General features: G+C 40.3%; 2 protein-coding genes across 4 annotated transcripts in view; both read left to right on the top strand.

The window, feature by feature from the left end:
* Positions 1-4,529: 4,529 nt before the first annotated feature.
* LOC145424437 (sodium channel protein type 2 subunit alpha-like) lies at positions 4,530-12,029 on the top strand. The gene is made up of 3 exons (XM_080297773.1): positions 4,530-4,771; positions 10,751-11,070; positions 11,784-12,029. Exons 2-3 carry the CDS (start codon positions 10,804-10,806, stop codon positions 12,027-12,029), a joined length of 513 nt encoding a protein of 170 aa, XP_080153899.1. The 5' UTR covers positions 4,530-4,771; positions 10,751-10,803.
* Positions 12,030-12,222: 193 nt separating this feature from the next.
* Positions 12,223-18,100, top strand: part of LOC113015665 (sodium channel protein type 2 subunit alpha-like) — a 35,840-nt gene continuing 29,962 nt past the window's right edge. For 2 of the 3 annotated variants that reach the window (XM_026157764.2, XM_080297919.1), the window contains exons 1-5: positions 12,223-12,307; positions 12,718-12,846; positions 13,702-13,793; positions 16,597-16,887; positions 17,644-17,707. In XM_026157764.2, coding sequence (XP_026013549.2) covers positions 12,237-12,307; positions 12,718-12,846; positions 13,702-13,793; positions 16,597-16,887; positions 17,644-17,707 — 647 coding nt within the window. In that variant the 5' untranslated portion in view covers positions 12,223-12,236. Of the gene's footprint in view, positions 12,308-12,717; positions 12,847-13,367; positions 13,460-13,701; positions 13,794-16,596; positions 16,888-17,643; positions 17,708-18,100 lie in introns of all 3 variants that reach the window. The other variant, XM_026157765.2, reaches the window with a different exon arrangement.

Consider the following 18,100-nt stretch of genomic DNA (forward strand, 5'->3'; position numbering starts at 1 on the left):
CTTGCAAATGGATTTGGCTCAGATTCAATTAAAATATTGTATAGTTTTTTTGTTAACTAAACAAGGTTTATAAACACTTAAACCTAACCCTAGAGATTGTGAACACTGGACCCTGGAAACTTAGTCTGTGTGTAGAGCTTTTAAGCAAGTGTTAGCATTCTGAAGCTGAATTTAAAAGGCAAATGGTCAAACTTTTATCAGGTAAAAACTGTTAAAATGCTGGCACGTTATTACTGAGCCGAGATGGAAACTATTTCAAGCAAGTCTGTCTGCCTAGAAAGTTTTTATAATATATAGTAAGTACTTATGTCTTTGTCTGTTTATGGTCTACGCATGATTGCAATACTTTTGGACATAGTTGTTGTCTCAGTCTACCAAAAATAAGCTTGCATACCTACCATCAAATCTCTGTTACAGTCACAGTTTTGTATTTTTTTTCTTTTTAAATGGGGTTAGGGTTAGCTATAAACCATCGCTTTAACTTACGGAAGGATTCTTGGATTTTCTTTTTTCTAAATAATATTTGATTAGTCAAGCCTTCCTTACAGAGGATGTTTATAAGACAATAATGAATAACTGAAACTCAAGCCAGGCTCCTGCATCATCCCACAGAGCCCTTTATTCATCTTTATACAGTAGGTGAGCAGGAACAGGCTGTTAAGTGGGAGTTTTAATCAAATTAAGAACAGGGAACACATGTCCACACCGACTGTAATCTTGTAATCTCATCACCAGTCTGTCAGTGGAGACTCAGTGGGCTACAGGAGCTGACTGCAGTAAACAGATCACCATGTGACTGTCTAGGTTAATGACTAACAGATGAATAGAAAGAATGTTTAATCACGTCACTCTGTTTCATCTTTTAGCATGTTGTGAAATGGAAGAAGGCCATGTCATGTGTACATATGCACTTTGCCTCAAAGCTTTAGCTCCACTGTGAGATAAACAGGTAGAAGGTGTCACATTGTTTCCATCTTGTTGCCTTACACTAAATGCTTTCACTTCATGTTCATGTCAGCAGATCTGTTAACCCTGGTATAGTTATGTGTAAGAAAAAAGGTGATGATGCAGGCAACAATGTTATCCTCTATTTGTTGGTAGGCTTATGTAAATGCTATTCTTGCATAAATTTATGTAAACCTGGGAAGCCTTTAATCAAGCAGTGTAAATGATGTGTGCTATTCAGTCTGTATTCTCTATTCATCTTGAAAACACACTGTGTGGGCACACAAAAAAGTGTTTTTGTTTTCCTGTTAGACTTTTCCCAAATGTCCAACAGGAAGACAAGCAAAGAGAGAGGGCTAATTTGGAGCTTTACACAAAGCGACAAAGCCAAATGGGATCCTGTCCTTTGAACAAAGTGACAGGCTACAACCTAATTATGACAACCCACAGTCTGAACAAGGTTCCCAAATTCCTCACTGTGCCACTAATGAAACACGGCACAGTCGCAGAGAGCTGCCAAGGAGGACATATTTGAACCCAACTTTGGAAACATTGTTTGGCGCTTCTTGTGTGTCCCTGCAGTATTTTAGATTATTTATTCAATTCAGTGCTTTGAAAGCTTAACTTTTTTAAACAATCTTCTCTAATCTCATTATCTCAGTTAAGATTGTTTGCATGACTTGTCTTGATTACATCACTGACTGTCAGTGGAGTTTTATTCAAAGGCTTGTGCCATGTAGCAGCAATATTCAATGACCCTACAATCACTCTGGTACTTTGGTATACACAGGATTTCAAGGTGAATTCAATGGCAACAAGGATCTGAGGTCCTGTGCCTGCAAAAGAAGCCCAAACCGTCACTCCTCCAACATCATGTTTGAGAGCTGATGTGAGGTGTTAATGATGTTATGCTCTCTGTTTAGTTTTAACCAACCATGGTGCTGTGCATTGTTACCACACATCTCTACTTTGGTTTCATCTGTTCAAAGGACATTACCCCCAAAGTCTTGTGCTTTGTTCAGCTGCAACTTTATAATCATAAGCTGTGCTACAATGTTCCAAGGCCTTTTCCTTGCAACATTTATGCAGTCTGTGGGCTGTAGAGTCTGAGCATTGCACAGTTTGATCTTGAATGTCTTGCACTTGTGAAAAATGTTTCTAACCATAGAACGATGGAATTCGAATTGTTTTGAAATACATTTCACTTCCCAGAATCGATAGGCAGCAACAGTTGCGTCTTTCAGATTATTGCTGGTGGTGTTCCTCCTTGGCATTGTGTCTAAATTACACTTTAAAGAGCCATTTGATCAGTTTTTTCTAGGTAAGAAATTTTTCTTTTAAGTTTTAAGTTAGCCACAATTAAATGTAATTATAATAGGACATTAAGTTATAAATATACTAGCTTGCCAGCAATATCAAAAACCACAACTTCCCAGATCTGTTTTCTCATGCAAATATATTTTCATCTGAATGGGAATGGCTTCAAAATGGTACATGTTTTTTTGACTGCTCTCATTTTGATGTGTAAAACCTGACCTCGTCAGTGAGGGTTGGATCTGACTGTAGCCTGTATGCTCATGTGGTAGTGGCTAGCCTGCCCTGAAACCATACTGTGCTTTGTACTCCTTTGCCCTTTGTACTCATTTTTCACAAATTGTTATTTGTCTGTACTTATAAATATGCATAAACTCTGTTGAATCTAACATTATTCTAGTTCTGTTATGAAATGTTATGAGCTTGTTTATTTACATTTGCATTTACATTGCATATTAGCTATTTTGCAGCTGAGCTATAAATATTTCAAGTCGTGCTGGTTTGACTCAGCGGCATTCTGTCAGGACAAGCAAGGCAAGCAGTGCTTGCCTGGTCAAATCTAAAAATTAATATTGATTAAAACTTACCAAAGAGAAATCTATCTTTTATCTCAACCAGCATTGTGACATAAAGCCTGTTTTCACCAATGTTGCTGCTGTCTTATGCTCACAACTGACTGTTGTTGCTGTAATTGATTTGCTACAATAACAGCAACATTTATGTCCCTTTCCGTTAACAATGGCCGGAGCTTGTCAAGCTGAGAGGCCAGCAACGTGTCCTTGTTGTCTGCGCCTGCACATTGTGGATAAACCTCCAGTCTTTGACAAGGAAAGTGACAGGATACCAGCATGTGAGGCAAGCTGCTGCTGGTTCTGTTTTCTTTGCTCTGAGATGATTTATTAACTGTACTTGGGGCTAGCTTTACTAAGGTGTTCCTCCATTGTACTGACAGTATTTACACATAGAGCACAGCAGAAAGATTGCACGTAAGAGATCGCAACTCAGAGAATTTTGTGATTCTGTTGAAAATTTCTGGGAGTTTGTTCCTCAAGGCACAAAATATAGGGAGAAGAATATTTACATCAAGTGTGCAAACCGATTTAACAACATCTGCGATCTCTGTATCAGATTGGCAACCTGTCCAGGGTGTACCCTGCCCCTCTCCCTGTGGTAGCTGGTTAAGGCTCCAGCCCCTGCCCCGGCGACCCTGATAAGGATAAGTGGAAGAGGATGGATGGATAGTCTACTCTTAATTTTATTAACAGAAAACAAACGTGACATTACAAATACAATAAATTTCCACATACTAAAAAGCAACTTAACCTGATTGTTAAAATGTGTTTAGAGCAGCCGTTAACTGTGTTCTCATTGTGAAGTGAAACTCCCTGCATGCTACACTGAGCTCAAAGGTGTGTCCACTTCTGCTCATAGTGACTGTGAGGAGTGACTCTTTTTCATTTCCCAAATGGAGTCCACCTGTCTGTTCACTCAGCTATGATTATGCAACTTTCATGCCACCTAAAACTTAATTATAATGGTGGCTGTATTTCCTGTTGTGAAGGTGACAGCTTACTCCATACTGTGATTACGCTCGTTTCACAAGGGCTCCATTTTATTCCAACAACAGAGGAGAGCAAACTTTCCATAATATAGGCGTTACATAATCGAACTTCAATGTAATTACACAGTCTGTCCACCAGGTGTCATAAATCTACAAGAAAAACACACAGGGGTGTACAGGTCTGCACGTGAGCACGCACATGTCTGAAAAACCTAATCTCCGCTCCGTCTTCACCAAATTATCAGCAATCTATAAATATTTACCTTTTATATAGCGAGACAACAACCTGAACGTGAGCAAAACCTGCGCATTACAAGCAGTAAAAGCACATTTTAACTAATGTGGATAATAGAATTGAAGCCAAATTAAAAACGTGTAACCACTGCCGAAAAAGATAGAAACAAAGTCACAGAGCATTTGTTATGTTTTATTTTTTTTTTGCAGCCAAATAACTGTAATATGTCGATATAGCTTTATGAAAAATAACAATCCAAAAGACCCATACTTTAAAAAAACGGGAAAATTAAAATAGTACGAACTTAAATATAAAGCGTTGCTTTTACATTCTGAATCTCTATTTCAAATTCTTAACGTTTGTGGATGACAACAGGTTGCTGGCTCTCTCTTTCACTTGTATTTTCTAGAAGTGTACACTCAGGCCATCTTGCGGCAGTCACAGCTTTGAGTACATCCATTCCCAGTCTGTGATGTCTAACCAACCGGAAGCGCGGATTGATTCCTCTATGGCCAACAAGGGCGGATAGAAAAAAGGGAGAAATCAGACGAGTCCTTATTAAATAATAAGCTATTAAGCATCGACCGGAATTTGTCAATAGGAAGAGGAAAGCGTTCAAATCTTAAACTGAGTGATTCTCCGCTGGAAGAAGGGATTATTCTGAGGAATATGGGATCTACCTTCAGGGTCCTTACCTGCTGGGCACCGTAATGGTGGTGAGTGTTCACATCTTTTGAGAAGGGTCCCCCATCATTTTAGATGTTTCTTGTCCGAGGCAATAAGACTTTTCTGAACTCTTGTGTTGAGCAGTCTGTGGCATCAACATTAATGTTTTATATTCCAGTTTTGATATTCCTCCACTAATTGCCCGGGTGATAGATAGATATTAAAAGCCCGTGTTGCTGATATATATATATATATATATATATATATATATATATATATATATATATATATATATATATATATATGTGTGTGTGTGTGTGTGTGTGTGTGTGTGTGTGTGTGTGTGTACATATATTCCCCTTCTTCAAGATTGTTTTAATTACGCAGACATGCAGTCTTCACCAAATATACTATTTATATTTGTCTTGAGCTTAAGTTGTGTATTTTACTTCCATTTCCAAACAAATGTTGAAAGAAAAATGAATAACACATGACAGATAACCTTCACGTCGTGACAAACACGGGCTTCAAATATTAGCATCCTCACCGACGTGCTGGGAGGGACTAGCCCTCTTATTTACAGGCCCCTTCAGTGTGAAAATGTTGCTTACTCCTGACAGGAGTGACGCAAAGGGGTGACTGCATTTAAAGAGGTTTCATTGAGGTAAGCCAACAACTGAGGTGTCAACCGACAATAACGCCGACGTATTTATTTTTGGTACACCAGAAACTGTCAGTGTCAGGGATTGATTACAAGGAGCAGACACACATCTGCCAAGGACACGCCCAGACTCATTCAGTGGATAATTGTGGATGTGAAAAGGAGCGAGCAAGAGATAAAAATATCTGATTAACGACTTTAAGTGATACCTGTTTGGCTTCGACCCTCAGGTGGGCCCCGGACTTTACCTGTAGGGGTGTTGGTCGGGTGGCAGGAACAATTATACACGTCAACCTCGGTCGGTCGCTTACCGTATCTGTGTGTGTTAAGATTTATTTATTTATTTATTTATTTATTTATTTATTTATTTATTTATTTATTCATTTATTTTCCCGGCTCCTGGGAATTGTGCTGCTGGTGGCGTATCTGGAGGGAGTGAGGACATAATGGCCGCGGCTCACTCGAAATATAAAACTCAAAGTGTCGTTTTTTTCCGGAGAGCTAGAGGTTATCATCAATATGGCGACGACTGCCGCGGCCCCCTCTTCTCGTTTTGAAACAATTAAGGTACTGCCTGACACACGCCGTCTCTTTTTTTTTCTGGTTTCTAATAAGCTTCGCAAGCCACTTCCAACCAATGCCAGTCTCTCTACCAGTCGCCATTAGTGGGTTAAAAATGAATACGCAAAATAGCATACACGTATCTCACCTATCTGGCCAATCACAGACGGTTAAGAGCATTTTCAAAGGGCTTTGAAGTCCAGATAAACACGCAGTAGGGGAGCCGTTGTGTGTTCATATAGTTATCATGTAAAAAAAAAAATCTCAGTGTTTTCTCGTGTAGTCGTTTTTTTTCTTCTTCTTTAAACACCATGGACAACAGGACCTTTTGACGCCAAATCAGCTAAAATCATTCTATTTGAGTAGTGCAGGTGGGTTTATTTGTCTGTACAGAAGCTGTATGCTGCTTTCAAAATATCTGATACATTCAGGCAGGTTTCCACTTATTTGTTTTCTAAGGCAGCTGCTCTAGCGTTTAGCACCATGGACAGTGAACCGTCTGCTCTTGATGGGGGGAGACTTAACATATTTGCTCAAGGGCATTCAGGGGAGCCATTGAAAGGCACCTTAAAGGACAGGTTCAGTCATTTTTCCAAGCTGTCCTAAAGCAGTGCTGGCACACCTATGTCATTCAGGCTTTGATAGACATTCTGGCTGATACTGGAGGAACTAAATCCTCAAATGTAAAGAGCATTTTTGCCCACAGCAATGAGTGTCCAATACTAACCCTTTAAAAATCTCCTTTACAGGCTCTTTTTTTGAATTGCATGACACACCTAGATGAGACTCTGTAATACTGCACAAAAGAGAGTTTTCTGCATGTGAATCAGATCACTGTCAGAAATGTATACATGATATGTTTTCGGTTTCTGTCGGTGAGTCCAGGGATGACCACACTGATAACAGAGTTCAAAAGTGGGTGTGGATGTTTTGGCTGTGGGGTTGGTAAGGCAGAACAGCTAACAATCCACCACCCAGCATCTCATGCTAGACAAGCTGTCAGGCCACATGTCACAACACTGGATCCCGAGGCAGTTTTTGGGACACAAGCAGATGTGTTTTATGGGAAGTGTGTGTGTTCTCTGGGGTTCTCTAATTCTCCTTTCCAGTAAACTGTGGAGCTTGAACCACTGTCTCTTTTGTTTTTATTAATGTCTTACCATAAGAAAATATAATGTCTATATGATTAGTTGAAAAGGCTTGTGATCGTAATTTAAAGCTGTCACTGGTTTAAAATAAGGTTTAAATTCCATAGTAATAGAAGGTAGCTTTCAAATTGGGAACAATCAGCTCGTACCAGATCTGAGTATGGCATGAAAGTTGACAGCGGTTATATAGTATAAATTCCTTTAGCTTTGGGGGAAGAATAAATAAATAAAGCAAATGCTTCAGATTTAGACACCACAGTGGCGTCAGTCTTCCTATCTAACCTTTCTAACTCTAATAAAGAAAGCAAATAACCCTGTATTGGTTTGTTATCGGGAATAGTTTGGATTTACATATTGGTTGTGATTTAGGTTAGCTCTGGTTTGATAGGCATGAGTATAAAGTCTAAATCTGGTAAACTCATATTTGCCGACATCTTTGGCTTAGTCACTGTACTCTTAGTGGATGACTCTGCATTCCAGACTTTCCCCTGTTTTTAAGATCTAAGTATAAAAAAAAACAAAAAACATTTTTATACTTTTACCTCCTTTTAAAAAGGAAGGCAAATTAGATGGCAGCCAAGTGTGGCAGTTTCAGGTCCTCCATTTCCATTTCGAAAAGGAAGAAAAGCTGATGATTCAAGGAGACCTCACTTTTGAGGTTGCCAGAGGGGAGGTTCCTGTTTTCTGTGGCAGTATAAGATCCCACAGGGAACAGGACCCACCTGTGAGACTGCAGCGACTGGGCGGCACCGTGAACCAGCTAATAATGGCTCATCAAGGTTTTTTTTAGTTTTTTTGGCAGGGGAGAAAATCTTGTTTGTGTTTCTTCCCTTCCATCCTGTGGGAACAGGGTGGGCCTCTGGGTGTGAAGGGTGGTACAGTAGATGGTTGGCAGGAGGAATCGGGTAGTGTGGCTGATTGAGGGAGGAAGTAATAAAAAGCCTGTAATTAATGCCTGCTTCATTTGTTTCTGCTGAAAGTCACTGGAAAAACAGGCTTTTGTTTTTTTCTAATTTGAGGCTGTCCGCCAATTAATTAGCAGTAAAAGGACAGTGGCTCCTCTCATTCTGCAGATGCTGCTTTCTCCACATGGCAGAATGCAGCATTAAAAAAAGTAGACCAATATTCTCTTCAGTGACACTCTTTTTTTCCTTTTTTTTTTTTGTTCCTTTTGCTGACCACCTCTGTTGCTGCTGGCTACTTTTGTGTCCCAGTGAATCAGCTGAAGGAATGTCACTGACTTCAGTGCCACTTTTGACTGCCTCAGTGAAGACTGGGACCTGCTTTGCTTAAATAGTTTACCTTGTAGTCAGAGACAGTTGTTGTTGTTTTTTTTGCCTCTGTCTCAAAGTGTATTGATGGTTTATAACCAGATCATACTTATTATTTTCCATGTGATGATTGTGAGATGATTCCTGTTTGTCATTCACTGGTTATAAAAACTGCAAATGCCACACTATTGTGTTATACAATGAGGCACTCAATTTGGTATTAGTCACTCAGGACCATTTGCATGTGAAATGTGCTCTTTTCATACGTTTTCTCTCCCAGCCTTTCAAATGCTTCCAAATCTTTGCAAACTGGTTTCATGTCACCATATAAGAAGCATAATAGTGATTGCATGGTCAAAATATGATATATGTGCCTAATTGTGATGGTAATCGAACATGTCTGAATAAGAGTGGGGTTTTTTGGCGGAACAATGGCAGACTATCCTTTGGGTCAGACCTGCTGCATTTTCCTAACGCTTTAAACACAGCTAAGTCTGAACTGAATGAATCACATCAACGTGATTCCTTTCTGCAGGATCTTCTATGGAATTAACTCATTCACTGCCAGCCATTGGCAGTGAATGAGTTAAAACTCATTCACTGCAATTGACGGCTATAGACGTCAATGGCAGTGAATGAGTTAATAAAACAACAACAATAATAATAATAAAAAGAAGAAGAAATCTCTGTAAAACTTTAGCAAATGTCTAAATTGGCTATCATTCTAACAGCATGATAAAGTGATAGAGATGTGAAATATATAATAAGAGTGGATGTTTTAGGGAAAGGTCTGCCTTTTATTTCTCTGCAGACTTTTCAACTGATGCCTGAATTTGCACCAGCTTTCCATTTACTTTATATGCCACCGGTCCCTCTACAGCTATCTTTTCACTAGTGCAAACATTTACAGAAATGTAAACAACTAGCAAACATAGTTGAACTGTTAACGTCTCTGGCCAAAACTGGTTTTGCTACGACTGTAATGTAGTCATATGTGAAAATGGGCTCACTGCCCTCTGATATCAGCGCTGTAAACCCTGTGATGGCAGTTTATCAGTTAGCTTGGTAGCATAAGAACTGTTCAGCACATGGCACAGCTTTTACCTTAGACCTACTTTATTAACCAAGACTAGATGCACAAAAGAGACATGAAAAAACAGGGTCTCCTAGGTGGCTGCGGTCTAACCAAGAAGACCTTTAGATTACTAATGAACTCATCCTATTTTGGCCTGATCCTTCACCTTTCTCATAATCATCATCACCACATGAGCCAAGATTTTTGCATGGAGCTCCAGATCAAGGGTAACTGGTAGTCATTTTATATGTCTTCCATTTCTGAAAAATAATCACTCCAACAGCTCGCCCCTTGTCACCAAACTTCTTGCTGATGGTCCCAATTCCAGCCATTTGCAGGTTTGCAATCTTGTCCCTGTTTTTTGGTCTCATCCGTGGTGGTGGAGCAGTTGGAATGGAAGAAACTGGTTCTGTGGAACAGTGCGTTGAGATCAGGAGTATCTGCGATTGGTTAACTGAGACATTGGCTGTGGTACACAGATTGCAACCTGTAAGAGCCAGAATTCTAGTGGCCATAAAAATAGTGACTGTTCATTCCAGACTTACACATTCAGCAGAGATCAAAAAATCATTTTTCTCCCTTTAAAGATGATATTATATAGCTATTATTGTTATAATCAAAATAAGATATTTCCGCATGAAAACCCAGATTAACCCAAGTCTTCCATATCACACGTACAACGAGTTATGCTTTTATATTTACTAGTATGAAGGTATAAACATCTGCCTCCACAAAAGCTGCTTTGATATGGCGTTCCAGTAACCAGCAGCCAACAGTTCTGCATCTATGTGTATTAAATAATATAAGTTGGCAGTCTGCTCAGGTGACGTACATGAGGAAATGCTATAATTTGACTTGTATTCGGTCTGAACTCATCGAAGGGATCAGGATGTTGTCTGTTGCTAATTAAATTACTCCCTACAGAAAGAAATGACCTACTTTAAATCCTTCTTTTAGCAAAGTATAGCTGGTCATGTTTAGTAAATATTAAAAATAGAGGAACTAATATTTTTTTTGAGATGCTGTGTGTCATTAGTGTTTTCTCTTCTGCTAATAATCACAACAGTATTTGGGGGGAAAAGCATTTTGTGCTCATAATGCTTTGCCCTTCTCACATTCTAGTTGCAAACTGTCAGTGATAAATCCAGAAATGTCACATGGTCCAGCTTCACACGTCATTAAAATCATTTACACAGGTAGCAGTTCCACCTGTTCGTACTATATTATAACATGTCCCAGGTAGATGACTTCACTCCTCCCACTGGTGCTTTTTTTAGGTCTTGGTTCATTTCTCCTTGCCTTTCCCCCTGCAGCTACCTATCCCAGCTGAGCACTTCGCTTCCCTCTGAAGGAGCAGGATGACAAGATGGCACAGCTGCTTATACCGCCCGGACCTGACAGCTTCCGCCCCTTCGTCCCCGAGTCGCTGGCCGCCATCGAAAGGCGCATCGCCGAGGAGGAGGCCCAGAGACCACGGGTGGAGCGCCGCAGCGACAGCGACGATGAAAATGGGCCCAAGCCCAACAGCGATGTGGAGGCGGGGAAATCTCTCCCCTTCATTTATGGGGACATCCCTCCCGGCCTGGTGTCCACTCCTCTGGAGGACATCGACCCCTACTATAGCAGTCAGAAGGTGTGTTATTAATGTCATCGCTTCACGTTCCGCTGTAAAAGAATAACATCCAAATGGACGTCCGTGGATAACTCTAACACAATTTCTTAGCTTTGCAGGCCTCAAAGTATCATTAAGTACACCAATTTAGCTTTCAATTACAGTATGACTCATGCACTGAATTTTGATACATTACAGGTCTACATTTTCTAGTTCAAGCTTTGCAGTTCATAAAAGCTTGAGGTTAATTGCATGATGTTCTGAACAAACTATTGTAAGTGAACGACTGGGCAGAGTTTCCTCCCACATGTCTAAAATCCCGCCAAGGTTTTTCAGGTTTTCTTCTGAAGGCAGGTTGCATTGAATCTGTGGCTCAGACGAACAGGGTTTGTTTTTAAATCACGCAATATTATCAAACTGTAGCACATTTAGCACATGGACAGACTGAACTGTAAACCATAGTGCAGCATTAATGTGGTTAGTCAAGCCAGAGTCTTTTAAAGCCTGGGCCAACAGAGGTGCTAAATGCTAATCTGAGCTGCTGTGCCAGTAGGACTGTGGTGCCAGACATGTCCTGCCTGCGGTGGACTCATCCAGCTGGACATAGCCTAACACGGTCCTAATTACCGTTATAACCAATCACACATGCACAGGGGTCTCTTAGGTCTTTTGAAAAAGAATGAGGTTTTTGTATGACACAGATATTAACCAGATTTCTTTTGTCTCTCTTTCAGACCTTCATAGTATTGAATCGTGGGAAGGCAATCTTCCGTTTCAATGCCACTCCTGCTTTGTACATCCTAAGTCCCTTCAATCCTCTGAGGAGGATAGCTATTAAAGTTTTAGTGCACTCATATCCTTTTAGAGTTTGCTACAGATGCAGCTTGATTTGGATTAAAGGGTTTATCACACAAAAGAGGGATTTAAATGGGCTGCTGATGAACACTAAATATCATGATTGGCTCAGACTTTTTAAGTAGACTTTTTTTTTAGTCCTTACAGCAGCTTAGCTGTCGAAGAAAAGATATAGTACTGTGTACTATGACAGCGATGGATGAGGAAATATCAGTTTCAGCTGTTTAACTGTCAGAGCTTGTTGTATGTACCAAACAGAATGATATATGCTTCAAGTGCCCAAATACTGCATTGTCCTTGACTTTGTTTCCACGATGTTCAGCATATTGATCATGTTCACGATCCTGACCAACTGTGCTTTCATGACCCTCAGTAATCCCCCAGATTGGGCCAAGAATGTAGAGTAAGTTACCAGTTGTTTATTTTTGAATTTCTCGCTGTCCCTATTCAGTTAATTTTGGACACACGGAGACAACACTCTTCAAATCAGGACTATTTTTGCCTGGCGCTCGGTCCTGATAATTACTTAATTTGTGATTCATAAGATTCTATTGTTATCGAGGTTTTAAAATTCCCTCTTAAATACGAGTATGTGCCAGACCCAACCCTACTCCAGTCTGCTATGTATAGAAACTCCATCTAAGAATCTACATATAAATAATACAAAACAGACACTATTTAGTGCCTGATTAGATTAATAATGGATTTTTTCGAAAAGTAAGCAGATTTTGTTAAATCCACAGTCAGAGGGCAAGTAGAGCTGTTATAAGGACCTCTTATGCTCAGAAAAACTCATTTCACCTTCTTTTCCAGGTACACATTTACGGGGATTTACACCTTTGAGTCCCTTATAAAGATCCTGGCCAGGGGCTTCTGTGTGGGGAAGTTCACTTTCTTGCGAGACCCGTGGAACTGGCTGGACTTCAGTGTTATCCTCATGGCGTAAGTATTATGACAAACACAGTTAGGATCAGCTTAACATGATATGGCGTAGATTACAAGGCCAAATGCTTTTAATTAGCCCAGCAGCCTAATAAGGCACACTGAATGTGAGAAAAAGAACAGATCAAATGGAGAGCACTGCAGCAATCTGCAGCTTATTCATGTACGCTTTAAAATCGTGGCCAAGAATCTTAACTCTGCTCTGTTATAATGGATGTGAGGCCCCAAAGCACTGTGTATCTCGGCCCATATTAGTCTCATGCCTCAATGACTTCTGCTATCTCCCTTACAACTATAAAAGGCAGCCTTCGGCATTACAGTGCTATTTTTTTTGTGTGTGTGTGTGTGTGTGTGTGTGACGTAGTATTTGTTACACGCTGAGCACGTAATGTAATAGTACTATCATCTTATTGTGTCTGAGAGAGGTCTGTAGTTGGTAATGGTTGTCTGAGGGGCAGTTTTGTTTCTCACTGGGTTTGCCTGTTCTTTGCTGTGTAGTAACTGTGCATTTAATCCTGCAGGTATATAACAGAGTTTGTAAACCTAGGCAATGTTTCAGCTCTGCGCACATTCAGAGTTTTGCGAGCTTTGAAAACTATCTCAGTAATACCAGGTAAGGCCGCGCCTGCTGCCAGCACTCCTCCCTTTTGTCCTGTGTGTGACTTTTTGTCGTTCCCTCCTCTCCCCTCTTCCCATCCTACGACCCTCTTTTTGTCTTGTCACACCTCATGTGTGTGTGTGTGTGCGTGCGTGTGTGTGTGTGTGCGCATGTGTGTTTGTGCCACACCTTTCCTGAAATGCCCCACATCCCCGCCCACCCCCTCCTTCCCGTCTGCCTCCTCCTTTCCCTTACAGATATGTCACAGAGTTTGTGGACATGGGCAATGTCTCAGCACTGCGAACCTTCAGGGTTCTGCGAGCCCTGAAAACTATATCAGTCATCCCAGGTGAGAGAGCCATCAAGGCCCATGGCGTTAGGGAAATGCTAATGGCTAACTGGCGCTAACATCCAACCCCCCCCTCCCCCAAGCTCATCTCACTGTAGCTAAGCCGTCCCTCGTGCTGCCTTCGTCCCAAGGCCAGTAAAAGCTGGAATCTGGCTCCAATCTGCACAGATTGACACGATTCTTAGCTTTTAGATACATCCTTTAAGGCAGAATTCTTTTTGGTTGGAATCTATTCTTGCCTTGGGAGCCGTAAGAGTAGATTTCTGTGCACTATTTCATTTTCCTTTTTGCATGAGACATTGCAAAAGCCGATTTTCTGGTGGTAAGCACTTACGTGTGTAGGGTTCCTCCTTACCTTGTTTTTCCTGTGCATGTCTTGTTCAGTGTTGTGTGTTTGAAATTGTGAGAAATTGTGAGAAATTGTGATATGGTGAGTGGTGGTTGGGTAACGGCATTCTTAACACTAACGCAATTCACAGCGCAAACTAACAAAACGTTCATATGCTAATCAACAACAACAATAGAACCCAGGACAGGTACAGACGATAACATTAGCTGATCATTGTCATGGCAACAGCAGTCTCCCCAAGCAGGACAATGGCCCTCATTTGTGTATATGAATGTTTAATGCACAAGTCAGGGATTTCTCAATAGTTTGTCCCTACATTTGTCATTTCTTTATGGAAAAATTAAATAATTATGAACTATCCCTTTAGGAAATTTAAACACAAGTATTTAAAATAAATACTGCTACTAATAAATTATAAATTATAATTATAAAACTAATAATTATTTTAATTATAAATAATTAAAATAATTATGATGCCTTTTGGCTATTATTTCCACTTTACCAAAACATCATAATCGGCAATAAAGTAAATTGCATATACAAAAATCAAAATACTAACAGAAAGCTGTAGGCTTTAGCCTTCAAATCCAAGCATATTCGTATTCTGCATCTCGTTTTATCATATCATAAAGTATTTTGGGTGTCGTCACTTCTTGGCACTATCCCAGAAATGCTGAAGAATAGGAAGGGTTTTTTTTTTCATTGCAGTGAGTTACTTGTCTTGGCCTGACAGATCACATGCTCCATACCCTCTGCCTGTTTTCTTCTTTATCTTATAGTATGTTATTCTTTTTTCATTTCCACTTTGACTCCATGCAGGCAGGACAAGCACACATGTCATAAATCTTCTTTTTAGGGGGTCAGGGCAAATATTAGAAAATGAGGCCCAATGTGTCCTGCCATTCCTTAAAAAGACAATGTGGAGCCCAAGGAGTTGACTTGGCTTCCAGATTCTAATCCATCAAACATCTGTTAAATGTGCTGGAGCAAGCCACACATCCACAGAGCCAGACTGGCTCTCCTGGAGGTCCCATGTCGTGCCCTGCACAGTCTTAGATAAATGGTTTTAATGTTGTTGTTGTTGTTGAACGGTTTATGTGAACCGGTTTATGTGCCAAAAACTGGCACTGACTCTTTGGATAAAGACCATCATCTGTTTCCCCTTTCTATTACTTTTTGCAGCTCTCATAGCTACATTCAGACTCAAGTTAAACACAGTGAGCTCATTCTTTTGTGACAGTGCAAGCAGTGCTGGTGCATGGTGGTATTTTTCAGGAACTGGAACACATTTTGTGATAAAGGGTAATAAAAAAGACGGTTCTGTGAAAAAAAATGGTTGTTTAAAGAACGGAGAAGTAAATATCTCATCAGTCTTCTATGTAATACCACTCTGTTATGGGAATTTACTTTGTTAAGAGATTTAACGTTCTCATTTTCTTGGTGAGAGTTAGATGAGCAGATATCATTCTCAGTTAAGGTTAAGGATAAATACCAGGCTTTAACAGTCATGCCAGCTAACCTGGCGATATATAGATATCAAAAAACATATCAGCCATCAGGGTCAAAAACATAAATAGAAAAGTTGGAAGTTAATTGTGCCAGATAAAGTGTTTGGTGTTCCAATGAAAGCCTAGGTTTGTTGTAGCAGAAGAATTTTGGAACTGAGCCAAGGGGTTTGTGTTATCATCATACGGTCTTTATTCATCAAACTTGATGTTCTACCAAGTTTATCAATCTAGTGTGGGTTTGCTAAACATTGCTAACATCTTCCAGTCTATATAATATAATTTTCATCAAGAAAATAAATAATACGACTTGATTCCACCATGCACAAACAAAATGTTCAAAGGTTACATGCAGAAATAATTCATCTCTGAAGCACATAAACAAAACTGTAGCTCCTCAACATAAAAAGGCTGGGGTGCAGTCTTCCCTGTATGTGGTGGCCCATTTTCTTTATGCCTTACAAACCAGATGTCTAAGAAATTCATGAGACCATTCTGTGTCTCAGAGGATAAGTCACACTCCAATTTATACTGCACTCCACTGAATGCATGCAGCAGCAGGTTTTCAATGATCCCATCCACAGTACTATGCACTGTCAAAAAAAGAGCTCACTTGAATAGTTTCAGTGACAGTCTGTTTAAAATAAAAGCAATGACTTATTAATGATCATTCTCCCAGAGACCCCAAAACCATAGCACTGTAATGGGCATGAAATACATAAATTTCTCTAGGGGTTTATTCATGATCAGCAGTGGTCTGTGTCAGCTTGGTTCCAGTATGACTGCAAGTAGTTCATACAGGAACCTCCACTGCAGATCATTTTGGCTGCTTTCTCCTGTAAGCTGTTATTAGCTTCTTTACCAGCTAGTGGCTGCAATTAGCAGGCGTTAATCATTCTGCGATGTCCCACTCCTACTCCCGTACCCCCTTGCCTTCTCTCCCATTTAGGTTTGAAGACTATTGTTGGTGCACTGATCCAGTCAGTGAAAAAGCTGTCAGATGTGATGATCCTCACCGTGTTCTGTCTCAGTGTCTTTGCCCTCATCGGCCTCCAGCTCTTCATGGGCAACCTGAGGCAGAAGTGCGTGCGCATTCCTTTGGGCAGCAACACAACTTTGAACAACACACATGAAAGCAACAACACATTGGTGGAGAACATCACATTGGTGGAGAACGTCACGTTCATGGAGAACATCACAAAAAACTCCTTCGACTGGATAGAGTACATCAATGATGAGAGTAAGCCAAATGAATTGGTGAAAGTGTTTCGTGTCTGCCAGGCGCTCATTGGGGTTAAATACAGTCAACTCTCCCACCCTAGATGCTGGTTATAGTCAGAGATAGGTCAGGGTGGTGGCGGTAATGGTCGAGTGGTGGGGGGAGGTCAGGCATGCTGACTTGTTGCCTTGATAGAGAGTGACAGCGATGGCTGGGAGCAGGCGTTGCGCTCTCCAACAAGAGCTGGTGGGAGAATGTGGCAAATGTGCCAGATAATTGCCACAACAATGAAACCCTCCACTTTCACCCCCTCTCTACCTCTCATCATTCTCCCATAGCCCATCTGTGTGGCATGAGCAGTTTAAAGTGTTAGAAAAGGGTGACTCACTGGTTATCAACAAGACATGCACCGGCTACACAACAATCACATAACAAGCCAGAGAAAAAGAAGATGGATACAGAGAGATTACATTTGCATTTCTTTTAAGACCTAAAATGAAAAAGGGATTAAAAAACATTTTTGTTTTTAAAGATAACTGATATACTTATTACACAGTTAAATGATGATATGTGCTTACATCATGAAAAACCACCAAACAGATGAGTAGTGTAAAAACAAATCCTTTCCTTCAGACTTTTAAGCCATATGCTAAAACTGAAGAAAAACCAACAGGGTGCATATTGGCCTTCTTTTGCCACCATTACTCATATCCATGACGCTCATGGCGCTTTGATGTTGTTGTGACTGACCAGCCCTCTATCTCCTCTACCCTCTAGGAAATTACTATTACCTCCCTGGCCGTAGGGATGCTCTGCTCTGTGGAAATGGCAGTGGTGCTGGGTAAGACTCAAAATGTTTTATTTATATGGCCAATTAGACTACACCACAAAGCTTAGTATACGTACACAATCAGTTTTGACACTTGCCACTGTGCAGAAGCATTCCAGGAATCTAAACTGCTGCTCTATCCTCAGGTAAATGTGTAAAATCTAAGGTTATATCATGCGTGTCAATGTGCTGTACTTGTGTTAGTAGATTACTTATCCTTTTTTTTTCTTCTTCTTCTTTGTGATCTGCTGAGTAACTCTAAGTAGCTCTAAGTAAGGCCAGACTCCCTATTAAAGTCCTTTGAATGCTATCTTTCATATCATGTTAACTACTGCAGTATCTCAGGGGTTTAAAGGCAAATGTTTATATTTGTTTATGGAAAATTCCTTAGTTATTTTCAATGTC

The sequence above is a fragment of the Astatotilapia calliptera genome, chromosome 23 (assembly GCF_964374335.1).
Source record: "Astatotilapia calliptera chromosome 23, fAstCal68.1, whole genome shotgun sequence".
Lineage (NCBI taxonomy): Eukaryota > Metazoa > Chordata > Actinopteri > Cichliformes > Cichlidae > Astatotilapia > Astatotilapia calliptera.

Coding starts and splice junctions, on each gene's coding strand:
- LOC145424437 (XM_080297773.1), top strand. CDS start 10,804: ATGGCACAGCTGCTTATACCGCCCGGACCTGACAGCTTCCGCCCCTTC. Junction 11,071..11,783: donor CCTACTATAGCAGTCAGAAG/GTGTGTTATTAA, acceptor TCTCTCTTTCAG/ACCTTCATAGTATTGAATCG.